Source organism: Ptychodera flava, chromosome 3 (assembly GCF_041260155.1).
Source record: "Ptychodera flava strain L36383 chromosome 3, AS_Pfla_20210202, whole genome shotgun sequence".
NCBI classification, from domain to species: domain Eukaryota; kingdom Metazoa; phylum Hemichordata; class Enteropneusta; family Ptychoderidae; genus Ptychodera; species Ptychodera flava.
In genome coordinates, this window is record NC_091930.1 from 13,315,506 (window position 1) to 13,330,905 (window position 15,400).

Here is a 15,400-nt window from a genome sequence, read left to right on the forward strand (position 1 = left end):
TCGAGTACACAAGGTCCGGATGACAAAGTCAGGTTCACGTCACAAAACTGAACTCACATGTCACAAATGGCTACTATTTCAATAATATCCATTATTAAATCTCACTTCACAGGGAAAATGACAGTTTTTCTTTAAGGTAGAATGCACCTCGGGGACAGATATTCGGACTCTCAAACTTTTACAATTCTTTTCTGACCTACCACTTGTGGGGGTACATTTTAAAGCTCTTGATGCAACAAAAATTTTCACCATCTTAGTTTTTCAAAAATCGAAAATTTTATTTTTTTTCCATAGAGTTAACACAGGGATGGGGGTCGTTTTGAATTCAAGTATCGGTAAATCTTGCGTAATTTGTTCCTCAATATTAGCAAAATTTACCCGGTGACCCCCAATTTTTATTCCTGATTTTGAAAGAGAATGGTTGAAATATTCCTTGAGGTAAGTTTGATCAAAGGTGTAAGACTTACACTTTCGAGGCGTATACTACCTTAAATTTCCAGCAGTCATAGAAAACAATTGAATTAAATGAAACCATGCAGCTGATAGGTGAGATAAACACATAAGATTGGAAAAGTAACTTTCTCATCAGCTGTTTAGTAACCCATCTCTATATCCAACCATGACATCCTGTTAGGCTCCACAAATACCCCATCTCACTACATTCCGTTTCACAAAGACACATCTTGGCTTTTCAAAAAATGCCCTCATATAGACCCGAGACTGGCTTTCAAAATTTCAGTTTGCTGAAAGTGACAACAACAGACGTCCAGCGCATTCCATATGCTTTTTGATCCATTTTGATTTGACAATTTCATGCCCGATAATCATCAGGGACTCTTTGTTTTCATTGTATTAACTTCAGAAGCTTTTATGTTCTTAGATACAGCACACCACTCTATTCCACAGCTCTGTGGTATCACTTCCACCCAACGCAACACCTAATGTTTGTTGCCTCTGTAAACAGGAAATTTCAAGGGCTCTACCAGCACAACCCTCTGTCAGACACTGCTTATCCCAGATAAGCCCACTCTGTGTTGACTAGCTGTTGCGTCCATGATTATCCAGAACTCATCCTTGCTGGATTTCCTGTAACCTATTTCAGATCATCACGTGGTCGCCAAGGCAACTCCCCTGGGAGACACACAGACAGGAGAGCATCACCTCCTGGGGGTTGAAGGAAGTGTCTGTCAGTCTTTCCGTGGGATGTCATTTCGTTTCTGTTTTTGATGCTTTTCATAGCTACATGGCACATCTCCTGTTTCACTGACTTTCACAGTCGACTGAAGAGGAAAAATGTACAGAGTGTTGATCAAAACTCTAGGTTTGTCAGAAACTCATGTCTGATTACAGTTAGCTCCTACCGGCAAAAATTTAAAAAATGTTGTCTCTTTTGTGTGAAATCTCATTGCTGCAGCTGATGGTTGCAGCCCCCTTCTATGAATGTTTTGATTTCAACCATTCTGAGTGTCGGTGGTAACCAACTATGTAAGCTGTAATTCTTGGATAAGTAACTTTTGAAGTCTTGTAGAAAAATTTCAACAAAATATTTATTCATGCATGATATTAAATGATAGAAGTGTGATGTCATTCAGAGTCAGTCCTTTACTGAAACCGTTGACTGCTGTTGATCATCTGAGTGACAATATTGGATTTGTGCCGGATATACCTGAACTTACCTAGCAGGGGATAATACTATTTTAATATACTAATATCTTGGTTCCTAGGAGTTCACTGTATTTTATTGGATGCCACTTGCACCTGTTTCTAAAGCAATTTTGACACCGCCGAAAGAATAAATGGAATTTCATCCTCGCTGCAGCAAACTTATATCAGCTGAGCCTCCCACATGACAGTGCGTGCTCGAGTTCTGTTCGATTTGCAAGTTTTCCAACATTTCAGAACATGACTTGTGATTGGTCACCTTTGACCTATGACCCATAGGGGCATCCAATCGAGACGGACATGGCAAAAAACTCACATAGGAAGATGCACAGATGGGAAATGAATGGATCAGCGTCATTCTTTCATGCAATGCTATGTCTCTATCACTGTACAGTGAGCTTACTGTGTTGTTGTTTTTTTTCAGGTTAGATAATTCCACAGTGCAAAAGTGAGTGTAACATGAGTTGCAGGGCCCCGGGCTTTGTAAACTGACTCATTTCAACATTTACGAAGTGTCCATCATTCCAACAAAGAAATCTTTTCAAGCAGATCATAGGGGGTGCTCTGACCGTATTTCGCTCTTAAAGATCCACGTTGAGCCGCAGAATTGTGATAATTGGCAAACTTGCGTCGGGACAGACTTTCCTATTGTGTACAAAGTTTGGCGATCTGACTAAGTGTCCGTAGCAATGCAAAAAAGTCCTATACAAAGTTATCCCTTATAGTAATTACAGACCTTGTGCACTAGGATTGTGGATTGTGTGACATTTTCAGCCAATATTGGAAAAAAAATTATGATTGGCAAGTCTTTTGGCAATGAATGAGATGACAAAATGAGAATTTTGATAATGTTACATATTCACAGGTATGGAAGAACAAAACGGGCTGTGTTCTTGAACTGAATAAACTACACAGGACAAGTCACATGCATCGAGTTTCTGCGTAGCTGGAATAGTCTAGAAACTAGCCAGTAATTTTGTGGCCCTTGAGCAAACCCTGGGAGTGTCTTGGGATATAACACAGCCTAAATATCATCGGTTTGATTCTAGACTGTGGTTTGAAGGGTAGAGAAACTCTGAGCTATAGCTCGGGGAGGGAAAAACATCTACAAAATTATGAGAAAAGCGAATGCTGTGAGCGATATCACACGACGTCATAAAGCATGGCCAAAGGTGTATTGAATGGCGATGTGAGTTTGTCCTTGGATCCAGATTTGAAGGAATCGGAACCGGCAATGTGCAGTAATTGGATTGGATATGCAGATATAGGAACAAATCTAACGCCTATAAGCCTGGCAGACATATAATGCTTCATATCACAAAATAAATTGATGTACTTGTGGAAACCTGCGGTATTGTCCTCGTGTCAAAGTTTTGAGGGCATATTGCTCCAGCCATGTCCGTGTCATACTGCTGGACATAGACATTCATATGAAAATGGCCTGCGGGCAGCCATATCTGTTCACTATTGCCGGAGCTAGGTTATGCCTTGATTTACTTTGTATGGGAGTTATTAAGTATTGTCCTTGTACAAAGTTTGACGGAAATCAGTCCGGGCATGTCTCGGAAGTGGCTCCGGACAGATTGATTGGATCCCAATCAGTGTGTCTCCAGTCCAGACTATATCTGGCAGGAATAAAACCAATCATCCATCTACACGGTAATTCACCCAGGTTATAAATTTTATATATGCAGAAAGTGTATCAGACGTATGTGGACAGATAGTCACTGGTTTCCTTCAAGAAGTGCTGCTTTTAGAAAGAATATATATTCAATCACCACTCCATTGAATTTTTCTTCTTTCAATTTTGTGACTATGGATGTACCGGTAGACCCCCCCTCCCCCCTCCCCCCCCCCAAAAAAAAGAACCAAAAAAAAATGAGAATGCTGACATAAAATGGGACTAGGGACTATAGCTTGTGAAGGAATCAAGGAAAACGTAAATTTTTCTACTCCAAATCTTTTGGATGAAAATCACATGGAATCAGAATCTGACCCCTCTCAGCGTCAGCTATGATTGACATGGATGGAACAGCTTGCAAGTGAATGAAAGATAGTACACACACACTGTGACATCAGATCCCTGGGTTGCTTCTAATCGGACAATTCCGAGCCACGAAACTCCACTATTTAAAATATTTGCACAGCTTAGAGGTACCACTCACTGAGATAGTGATCTTATCAGTCAAAATGTTTGCACCATTCTCAGAAAACACCCACCTTCCTATCGCCATAAGGATATTACAAGCCTTGGAATTCAATCCCTTGTTCAACAGGAAAACATAATTGTTTACTGCCACCGTAAATGGATCTTAAAGGCCAAGAATTTAATCCCTGGCTGTAACCATTCAAATACTGAAATGAATCTGTCATGAACAAGTTTTGATCGAAACTAGGAACTATTTGCAACTTGTTTGACTTTTTTTGACTGTGTGAACCAATTTCTTGCCTATAAAAATATCCAATGAATATCTGAAAGTAACATTTTTTTTTTTTTGTTAACATTATTTTACTGCTCCAAGTTCAAATTTTTGGTAAGAGAGAGTTTGCAGAGGTACCAAACTTGTCAATTTACTGCCATTCCATTCATTAGCGACAATGCCTTGTGATATCACTTCATTATCAGGAACTGTTTGTATCTGTTACAATATATCTTGTAATAATTGAGATAATAATTGATGGCTGTCTAGTAGACTTTCATAATTCATAGGACTGACTTCAAATAACATAACAGTTTGATCATTAATATGCAGATATAAATATTTGTCCAGGTATGTGATGACGAATGGATCAACATATGAGGTTGAACTGGGATGTACCTCCGGGCAAAAAGTTTGGGGGGGGGGGGGGGGCATAATTCAGCACAGCACAGGTGTCAACAAAACCTACAAGGTCAGAGGTCATTTCCATGGTAACAATCAGTTCCCTGAGAATAACAACATCAATATCTTCACATCAATGTCTTCACGAAGCATCAAAGATTAATCACCACTGATGATGTAGTTTAAATTCTAGACCTATTGTAAGTTTGCCCCCTTGGTGGTGGCAGGCAAGACATGCTATCTGAGAGTCTTTCTGGAACTGTTCAGAGTGGTACTGCTTTGAAACCAACTTCTGAGCAATTTCAGAGATAACCCTCTCTGAACAGCTTGGCACAGCTGGATAAACAATAAAATCATCACTGCAATCTTATCATAAATAACTGGGAAGATTTATGACCAACAAGGGAGACTTTTTTCCTTTCCTGATTGACAGGGCTGTTTGGCGCTTATCTAATGTTAACACATTCTTAGCATCTCTCAACCGATTTGATAATCATGAGATTTTTTTTTTCGCCAGAAATGTGGCGTTTGCGGTATTCTAATGAGAATAACATTCACTCCTAGTGAATAGCCTGTATTTGTTCATGAATACTTTTGACCCAAGGTAGTGTTGGGGTGTGTGTATTCATTGAGGAAGGACGGGAATCCTTTGCCGGGACTGGAACACAATAGCCACTGGTAAACTGAAAGCGGTGACTCCGAGTACACCCTGGCTAAAGCATTAGTCTCAATGGAGTGAAACGCATAATCATTGGTGCAGATCCAGCCTTCAGGTGCGTATATCCGCTCATTAGTTTTCCCTCGTATCCGACGGTCTCGTCTATCAAAAAAAATCATAGGGAATGCTTCCTGTCCGTTGAATCATATCTTGTTTTTCCAATATTCTCATTCCTTTGCCTCTCTGGTGTTACATATAATTCAGCGATTGTGATTTTGATGTCGCCTGGTTTGTGATATGATATTGACAGCACCACTGTAAGCTGTATGATAGATGGGACAGGTTCACCCATGTACATGGCGATTATCTGATTCAGAATATCTTTGGTGGCTACACTTGACTGAGCTAAACAGGAACCAGGGTTTTAAATTGCAACATAGCTCAGGAAATTGACACACCTACCATGAAATTGATACTCAGTGACAGAAATCATCTAAACGAAGCTGTGACACTTTGCTTAACGAATGCTATTACATGGAGTGCGGATGAAAAATTACTGAGACGGATAATATTGTCCAATGCTGAGGAAATTAATTTCCTACACGGAGCAAATCGACAGAGTTTATATAAAAACTGATACATAATAATACATGGTAGCAATTTCCTGAACAATGTATCCAATTTGGATAAACTGTAACTGTACTGCTACAGTCACACAACCACCTTGCTTCATTAGAGTTTCACTCTGTTTAATTGATGGACGTCATTTCAAAATTATTTCCAATCCATTATTCTCAATTAGCTGAACTCGTCAGATAAAAATAGGATGTACTTTTTCCCCCCCAAAAAACTCGACTGAAATAAATGTTCATATTTAATTCTGGTGTGCTGAGACATTCAATGTACAACACTGAAGACTGCAGCATGACTAAATCAATTGTCTGGCGGCTTTTATTGTCTGTGGTGAGCCAGTTTTGAAGGAAATGACCCAATACCAAATAATAGCACTCCATGCCCACTTCACAGCCACTTCCTAATGTTTATCTAATCTTGATAAATCGGTGACAACAATTCACACATCGTTGATGACGTAGGGGGGTCCATCTCACTGAAACTATCTTCAAAACACAGCACAGCGGCAGTCACCCTTTGCATAAACGAACGCCGACTGCAACAATTGCCAATTATTCATCCCTGCTTCTCAAAGTCTCCTTTCCCAGGCTTTTTTCCAGTAATATAGCTTGTTATCAAGTACATCTATTCTCGTCAAAGTTTCTCAAAAAACAACAATATTTTCTTAAGCCTGACAAAAGCCGGCCAAAAGAACTCAACATTGAGGATTTGTCTACCCATTAATCCCAGTGCAAACATCCAAGCGTTTTCAGAGAACCCAATTAGTTCCACTGTCAACCATATGTAGTTCCTCATGAGTTGTACACATGTATTTTCAAAATAGTTTGGGTAAACCTTGAGCTGCATGGACATGAAATACTAATTAGTCGTGGACAAGTCATTCATTGTCCACTGACCTTGGTCATGGAGCTGGCCAAGAGAAACCTGAGAAAGCAAGATTAAACTGATTGTATAAATCCTTGCCAATGCCTGTTATCTTAGGCTGATTTAATCCCTCTACATTTGCTACAACTGTACATCCAATGGGATGGCCTAATCAAAGGCCCTTGATGAAGACACCATTTTGGAAAATTCAAGGAGACTGAAAGTTTATCAGTTAAATATTTGTAAGTCAATATCTTGATCATTTGTTGTGCACAAAATTAACTCACAATTTCACTTCATTATTTTGGCAAAGTAATTTTCCTAAGAAACAACATGTACAATATTGCACATTTTAGGAAAGCATTTCTCCTGTGTTCTAAACTTTATTCCAAATGACTTGATGACCATGCGCAATGCAAATCGAATATCATGTTGTTTGTAACCATATCCATACCAAAAAGTAACAACACACCAACAATTTGACAACCCCTGTAAACTTTCTACCCATGTGAAAATGCAAAAAAAAAAGATGATACAGTTCAGAGACAATGTATCAAGTGCACATACAAATGAGTCAACTTGTAACAACAAAGTATCAAGTTGTAGGGAGATGTAACAAAGACTTGGACAAAGTAGTTAACTTGTAGCATCAATTTAAACAATGTACATAAAAAGTGTACACTTTGTTGCAAAAACAACAGTGGGAAGCCTCTGACACTATTTCACCCTGCCAAGCAATTGGTAGGGAGTACCTTATCTTATCTTAATAAGATTCTCTTTTTATCATATCTATTTAGCCCGTTGTTTCCTCTAAACAACTGATTAGCCTACAACAGTGCAGATAAGATAACTATTAGTATATATACTCAGGATCAGTTTGACAGCTGCAGCCATCTCCCTACAGTTTTGACAATCATGTGTTTTGATTGAGATTGTCGGGGATGACCTTCAGCTGTAGTGTTGTATCTGTAATACTGGATGTTGAATTTGATAACACTTGAAACAGATTTTTTGCCCTAGAAATTTGTACACACAGTTTACTTAGTGGTTATGATTTTGTGACTTCTGAATTTTGATCACAAATAATTAAAATCAAAGTTGGCAGTTTGCTGACGGCTGGATAGGGGATCGAGTGATTTTGACCATGGATGTACAAAAAATGTTTTGACCAAGCAAATATGTACCACAGCATCTATTCAATACAGCCATTCTTGAAATTCAGATTCTGCACAATATGAAGCTAGCACATAAGGGCTGAACTGGTATGGGTGCATGACGTTTAGCAGTTTCTTCCTGTTTCTGTTACACTCTGGCTGCACAACTTTCCTCAGCTTTGGTAACATTGACCTTTGAACCAAAATCATGGACCTCTCATACAACTGCTGCGCTTTAACAACACATGAAAGGAAACTCTAGCAGTGAGTTGGTAACCCTCATTAATTTTCACAATGGGTAATGTTTTTTGGCTGTGAAAAGTTATATTGCAGTTCACATTCGCCAACTCTATAAAGAATTTTCCAACGACTGAACCGTAACAAATATCTTATAATTCAATAGGGTAGTTTGCAAATGATATGGGATCGCCAGTCAAATTGATTTTTGCGGCCCAAGTCAATTTAAGTGAATTCATTCTGAAAGAATGCCACTTTTAATCTCCAATGAACAGTCAGGGTGTAACGTTCACTGATGCTAAGATTAGCAAACTATTTTAATGTACAGTGCTAAAAATTTTACTCTCTATTATTTGCCTTCTTTGTCCGAGCGCCACTGGCAACAGATCTAACACCGAAATAGGGAAAAAATGTTGCACATTCAATCCTAGGCTTTGAGGCAAAATCACTGCCAGTAATGTTCGCCATTTTTCGATTCTTTTGTTGAGCAGAAAAACTATCAAGAATAAAGACACTTTGTGTAGGGAAAGGATTAGTCCAGTTCCTGTTACACCTTTATACGAAAATTGGCTGGGATAACTGCTCATGTCTTTTGTGTGTGTGTGAAATCCGTTCAGTCGGTACATGTATAACATGCACAGACTCCGAGTCTCTTCCTGATTCATGATAACTGAGTTCAACAGTAAGAAATACTGCTGTGGTTTTGGCAACAATACCCCGATGAATAAATGTACCATTAACTACTTCAATCGGGGTCTATCCGAATATCAGAGACTCTCTGTCTTTTTGTAGCAATCCGTGAAGTTGGAATAGTGCTTTCCGTGGCCCAAACCGCATAGTTGTGATTCTCCAGGCATGACTAAATCGCCGGAGCCGCTTTCCCCGGCGAGAATTCCACAACAGGGGGTATTTTGCCGTGTTCTAACACCTAACCACAATGCGCCAATCACAAAAACCAAAACCTGTGAAGGTATTTGAAAGGAGCGTATTTTGGGTGCTTTGTCGGAACCTACGTCCCAGGACTTGCACCCCTGTATTGCTCATTCTTGGGTGTAATCATATATGGGTTTGCATGGGCCGATCTATCAACTCTACAGGATGTGGGGAGTAGAAGGTTGTAATGTGAGCACAGAATGAAATTGAACCGATTTTTTCAATTTCTTTCATCGAATGTACAAGCAATTTTCACCCGCAAAGGAGATGGGCATTTATTCACCTAGTCATTACAGTATCTCCAATTCTCTATATTTCAGGCACACAACACAAAACCTGAAAGTTGGAAATATTCTTGCAACATAACGCTACAAACACAAGGACTTTTAACAGTCTATGAAAGTGAAAAAAATGAGAGAATAGTGAGTTTTGAAAAGCAACCACATATAAAGAATGATGGGTACAAATTACAGTTGTCGTAAAATATTGCTTTGGAACAAAATAGAAAACTCATTCTTTCTCCCATGTTGTTTTCCCCATGACCAACACACTGACGGGTACGTAGTCATTTGCCTGCTGTGATGAAATGATTTATGGGTGTATTACTGAGAGACGCGGACCCCACAGGCCGCACTGACAAATCAGTAACTGAGACCACACGGTCCCCTCCAACTACAAAGAGCACACCCACCCACCCTACTGTCGGGGCATCAATGGCAATTGTATGTAACAAAACAAGTAATTTTGCCGACATAGACTCGAACAGACACAGAATCAACCATCCTTGAAGCTATGGTGCTATCATTCTTAATATCATCGCCTGGTGTGACAATACAGTACAGAGAATTGCCTGCACCCCTTTTTTTGTTCTGTACAAGCCAGGGGGGGTGCAATGATTTACAGGTTTTGAAATCCTGACCCATCGTCAGAGTCCATCACAACAATTGTTTCCACTGCAGATGTTGATGTTGTACAGCGTGGAAGGCAGGGTTATTAAATTGGTGGACTCTTCACCACATGGAGAATAATGTTTATAGTTTTCGGAGATATCTACGCCCACAGTACACATTGTTCTTTGCATTGTTCAGCACACAATCTCTTGCAGGGGGGCTAACTTGCTTCATAAAATGATAGGAACTTTACCAAAGTAATTGGTTTTTCTGCAGATACAATCAAGAAACTGACTTAACGGTCCAGGACGCTATTTTTCTTCATTTGATGTATGATGTTCATTCTAGCTTGTTTGTATTTAACAAACTACCCCCCACTGATGTTTTTTTCACAATTTTTTTTCACCTCGTATTCTGATGGCTCAACAAAATTAATTGTTTCACAGTATCCCACGGACACTAGAGTCAACAACCGTCAACAAAACTGGGATCACAGTGATTGCAGAGCAGTGAAATGACACTTTGAATACGGAAAGTGAAAATTACTAATGCTATAGATATGTGCTTACAACATCTCACGAGCTACACGTTCTACTTTCTCGAGTGAGAGTGATTGGTTTTCTGGGCAACTGGCCACGGAATTCACTGCCTACAGTTACACACTGCTACAACTGTTGACTTTTGCACTGACCGTAAGATAAAACAATAATCTACAATATTTTCACACCGATGAGGTACTTATGCATGATTTGATAAACTTTAACGACAATATTGTCAAGATATAGGCTACTGTGTGTATGCGTGTGTGGCTTGCCCTACGGATGCTTATGCCATTTCCGCTCAAATACGAATGACCCTCCATGTGAAAGAAATCTTTTCCTGTTTATACTATTGCTCACTGATCTCACTGAGGAAATATCAAAAGAGAAAGTGGCATTTAAATCGACAGTTTTTCCCAAATTTTCTGAGAACTGACACACATTGTGCTGCAAATTGTTAATTCATGAGAGAGAAGGGGAGGGTGTGGGAGGGATGGGAGAAAAGCTTCTTTATCTATGTTTGACTTTATTTTAATCTTTGTATAACCAGTACTACTATGCCCTCTTTCTATCCAATCTAAATTTAGTAAGTTGACCGTTTGATTGAAAAGACCATCATTGCATGTACTGATGAAGCACTTAACACAGTATTTATAGCAAAGCTATCATTTTGGCAGGCTGTACTGAGCATTTGGCGCTCAAACCAATACATTTGCTGATTAAAATAAGAAGTCTTTACGACCAGTAACTTTTTGATTGCACATTACGGTGGAAAAAGATAAACACATTCAGGTACATCAAATAGATCCTGACTAACATTCTTTATGCAAATACATCGGTGGAAATTCAGCACTTTCAGAGCATAGTACATGGGGCACAGAAAATGAACTCAAACTCACGCACGATGACCATGAAACTTCAAAAGTCCCTCAATTCACAGTAATCTCATTTCACATTCTGACTGTTAAACCCTCATCACACTTGACCGGCTCTCACAGCAACTGCTCATTTTTATGGGAAAATTGACCACACCGAAAAAAAAGTATTACCAGACTCCGAATAACTTCCTGATGTGGTATTCAGACCTGGAGAGCCAGCGGCAAAAATTTGCATCTTTTGTACCTACGGAGAGGAAGACTTTTTCTCTATTGGGATTGAAGTTATTAAATTATTGATCGCAACAATCAAGAAACGCTGAATAGAGAGATGTACCCTGTGTTGTTACTTTGAGACACTGGCAGTGTGAAATCCATGCATGCACAGAAAGCTAAAATTTATTTTCTTCCAAGATCACCCTGCAGAAATACAACTCTAACAAGGTTTTCAGGCACAACTATTTACAGCTTTTTTATGTCAAATTTGAGTAAAATTTCACGATAAATATTTGAACATTCGGGCAAAAAAAAGTGAAAATTATGCAACTCCGTTTTAGATTCTTCCCCCCCTGGTACTCAGTGACATTCAAAAAAGAGTTCCTGGAGCCAGAAATACCATCTGTGACGTTAGTCCCAAGTCTTGTGTATCGCTGCTAATACTTTGGCCCAGAGCAGGCGGGGATCAAAACCATTTAATAAATGACACTTACAGCAACTGTCCTGTGAGACATCATCGAGGGCCCACTTACAACATCTATCATCAATCAAGCAACGCACTGGGCTACATTCAATTTTCACATCCAATACTTGTAATCCATGCTAATATACCTCCTCGGCTGCCAAGAATAATTTCTTTCAAATGGATTTAAAACTGTTAAAGCTTGAGTGCTGACTGAAAACATCTTGGAGAAAACAATGCTGAGTATATAATCCCAGTCAATGACACAGTATCTGACTTTTTGCTACTGCCCTTTTTACTCAATCATACTTGATTTAGAAGACACGAAAAGGGAGAATTGACTTAAAAAATACTCAATGATTCACATTAATCGCCATCACACCCACACAGTGGTGTATTCTCAATCTATTCAAATTGTTTTGGACGTTGGAGTTTGAATCATTCACGGTGAGGGAAACACATGAGACACCAGCAGAGAGAAGCAATGAATACGCCACATTCAGTGGTGACATCCATGTTATACGTCCCGATCTGACTTTCTCATAAAAAATAATACTTATCAGAAACAGTGCCTTGATGTGACGATTGAAATACTCTTGCATTATGCTACCGGCTGAGTATCACATACATGTTTAATCCAACCACACAACTGTAGCGGCGTTTTTTTTTTTCGCTCCAACACATAAATCCGACAGTAAAAACGTTGATCACTCACCAATTAAGATTACCAGGATGAGAATACTTCCACCTCGGTAATTCCAGTGGAAATCCATTTGAACGGCGGGTGTTTTCTAGTCAGTTGCAGTTATCCATGGGTAAAGTACCAGCGATCAAAAAGTCATTGACAAGCTCTACGGCACTATCACAATCCAAAGTGTTGACAGTTCAGACAGTATAGTTCTCCCTTTTTTTATGGCTCAAAAGAAGACGATAGCTTGTCAGCGCCGGGTTTATAAGTACTTCAATGAAGTGAGAGTCTGGATGAGTGTGTTTAGTGCCTACACACACACGCTCACTCACACACACAGTGGACTGTTATCACTAAAGGTACTTTGTATGCAAATCGCACACTCACTCAGCCACTTTCACCGCTTGCCACAGCTGTCTGCAATTGGCTGATCCCCCCTTGCATTGCATTCTGGGTCTGAAGGAATTTCTCCCTGGAATAACACAGGCCCCAGTTATCAAAACACAAACTGCAAAATAGATTTTATCTTACTCTAACCTGCTGACTCTTAGATATCCAGTGGAATGTGAGAAAGAGACTGGCTTGTTTTACATAAGTGTGTGCACATGTGCGGATGCGAGTTCATATACCGGTACACTTTGAACAGCAAATCACATGGTATAGATCACAGGGGAAAACTTTGATTAATTTTTTAATTCAGGTGTGCTCAATATTGAAAAAGAATAAAACCAACATACATTTTTGTGAAAAATTTCTCAAAAACCCCCCAAAAATGGGATAATTTGTACAAACTTTTTTCATCCGGTTTTGTGTAAATTTCTCTAAACACCTAAAAAGATGTTATTTATAATTCGTACAAACTTTTTTTATATCAGGTTTTGTGTGAAAAAAGGTGATTGTTACAGTCTTATCAGACAATGAACAAGAACTACAAAACGCCTCTTGTATATTTCATTACATCTGGGATCCATAACAAAGTGTTACCATGGAAACTTATTACTGAACTCACATCATCTCTCATGCAGAAAAATAACTGCCATGATCGAGAGCAATTATTAATTTTCAACAATGCAGGAGATTAATTGTGACGATGATTTATGACTTTGTATTGTTTCCTTCCTGTCAAACCTTCATTTCATTATGGAGCTCCAATAACATGATTAAGAATTTTTTTGTTTGGATTTCAAAAAGCCAGCATTAAAATGGTGTTTTATGGCGGTGCATATTATGTAGTTATAACTATAAACGCATGTAAGAAGAGCATGGACAAAACTGTTGGGGGCTTTTTACATCATCTAAAAATTTTGTACTGATAACTGTACAGTGAATGGTTGATGTAACAAGTTGACAGAGACAAGCATTGCAAAGATGGTTATATATTAAGTGGTTCTTTACCATGCCCATGGCTACAAAAATCCCGGAAAAAACCAGTCACCATGGATTTCAACCAAATTTCATCTTTCGCAGGGATTGTTTCTGCTAATTTTGTCATTGTTCACTTTGGGTAATATTTTGAAACACAAAATACTGTGCAGTAAGTATTAAATTTGACACAAATTTGACCAGCTTTGATAAATACACGTGTAAACTAATTTCCTCTTTCATTAAACATGGGGGAAAAAATGCCACCCTTTGACCTGACCTAACCTGTTGGAGCTGATTCTGTAAATTGCCAAGCTGAATGACTTCAGCCGAAACAGTTCAGAGGCAGTGAAAGTGAAGCAAGACTATAGCTGGGAGCATGTCACCTTTTCACTCAACCTGCCAACATACCAGATCTATTTTAACATTCATGACAATTTTGATATTTCATGAAAGGAAGCATTCTTCCATAATCCGTCACAGTCATTTGCCCCCACGTTCTCATTTACAAAATTCCAACTTAAAATCTCCGGTGAAAATACTTTCAGTAAAAATAGCAGGGGGGGACTGTGCTGGCGGACTATTCAAGCATGGATCTCCGACATACTTCTTCACACCGTCTGTATAGCCTGGACATTTCCTGAATTTCAACAGAAATTCTTTGAGCCGCTCAAAGGAACCAGGTGTTCATTCTTTTAGAAATCTGTCAATTCTATTTTCATTACTTGACCAACAAGTTTTTGCTGAGGACCTCTGTTAAAATAAGTTAATGTTGTTACATTTTAGTTTAAATCACCAGTAAAGTTCTTACATTTTGGTTTAAATCATCAGTAAAATTGTTACATTTTGGTTTAAATCATCAGGAAAGTTGTTACATTTTGGTTTTAAATCACCAGTAAAGTTGTTACATTTTAGTTTAAATCACCAGTAAAGTTGTTACATTTTGGTTAAATCACCAGTAAAGTTGTTACATTTTGGTTAAATCACCAGTAAAGTTGCTAGATTTTAGTGTAAATCACCCAGTAGTCTGAGTTGCTCTTTAAAAGAAACGTTAAACCTCACAGCTTGACGACAAGTATATATCGTACTCCCTCGACAGAGCGACGCTCACCTCAGACTACACTGTGTTAAGCAAATTAATAAATGGAATTTTGTCTCAAATTTCCGAATCAGATTTCGCAAATCAAACTTGTACAAACATTTGCCAGAAGACGAAACTCCATATTGCTCAGTCAGAGGACGGTTCCTTCAACTGGTCATCAGTGTTTGTTATGATTGAAACTGTAAGTTGACACATTTTCTATAAACTCCACATTCTAAATAAACTGTCATGATTTATCGGCATTCAGGAGAAAAGGCACAGGGAAGATATTAAACCCTTCAGACCGTGACAGGTTTGGACTT

At 38.8% G+C, this 15,400-nt stretch overlaps 1 protein-coding gene across 16 annotated transcripts in view; it reads right to left on the minus strand.

The window, feature by feature from the left end:
• Positions 1-15,400, minus strand: part of LOC139129591 (roundabout homolog 1-like) — a 364,964-nt gene that overhangs the window by 54,392 nt on the left and 295,172 nt on the right. Inside the window, exon 1 of one of the 16 annotated variants that reach the window (XM_070695249.1) lies at positions 12,662-13,048. The exons of 13 other annotated variants lie outside the window; for them this stretch is intronic. In XM_070695249.1, coding sequence (XP_070551350.1) covers positions 12,662-12,719 — 58 coding nt within the window. In that variant the 5' untranslated portion in view covers positions 12,720-13,048. Of the gene's footprint in view, positions 1-12,661; positions 13,049-15,400 lie in introns of those variants that run through there. 2 more of the 16 variants (XM_070695253.1, XM_070695251.1) reach the window with 2 other exon arrangements.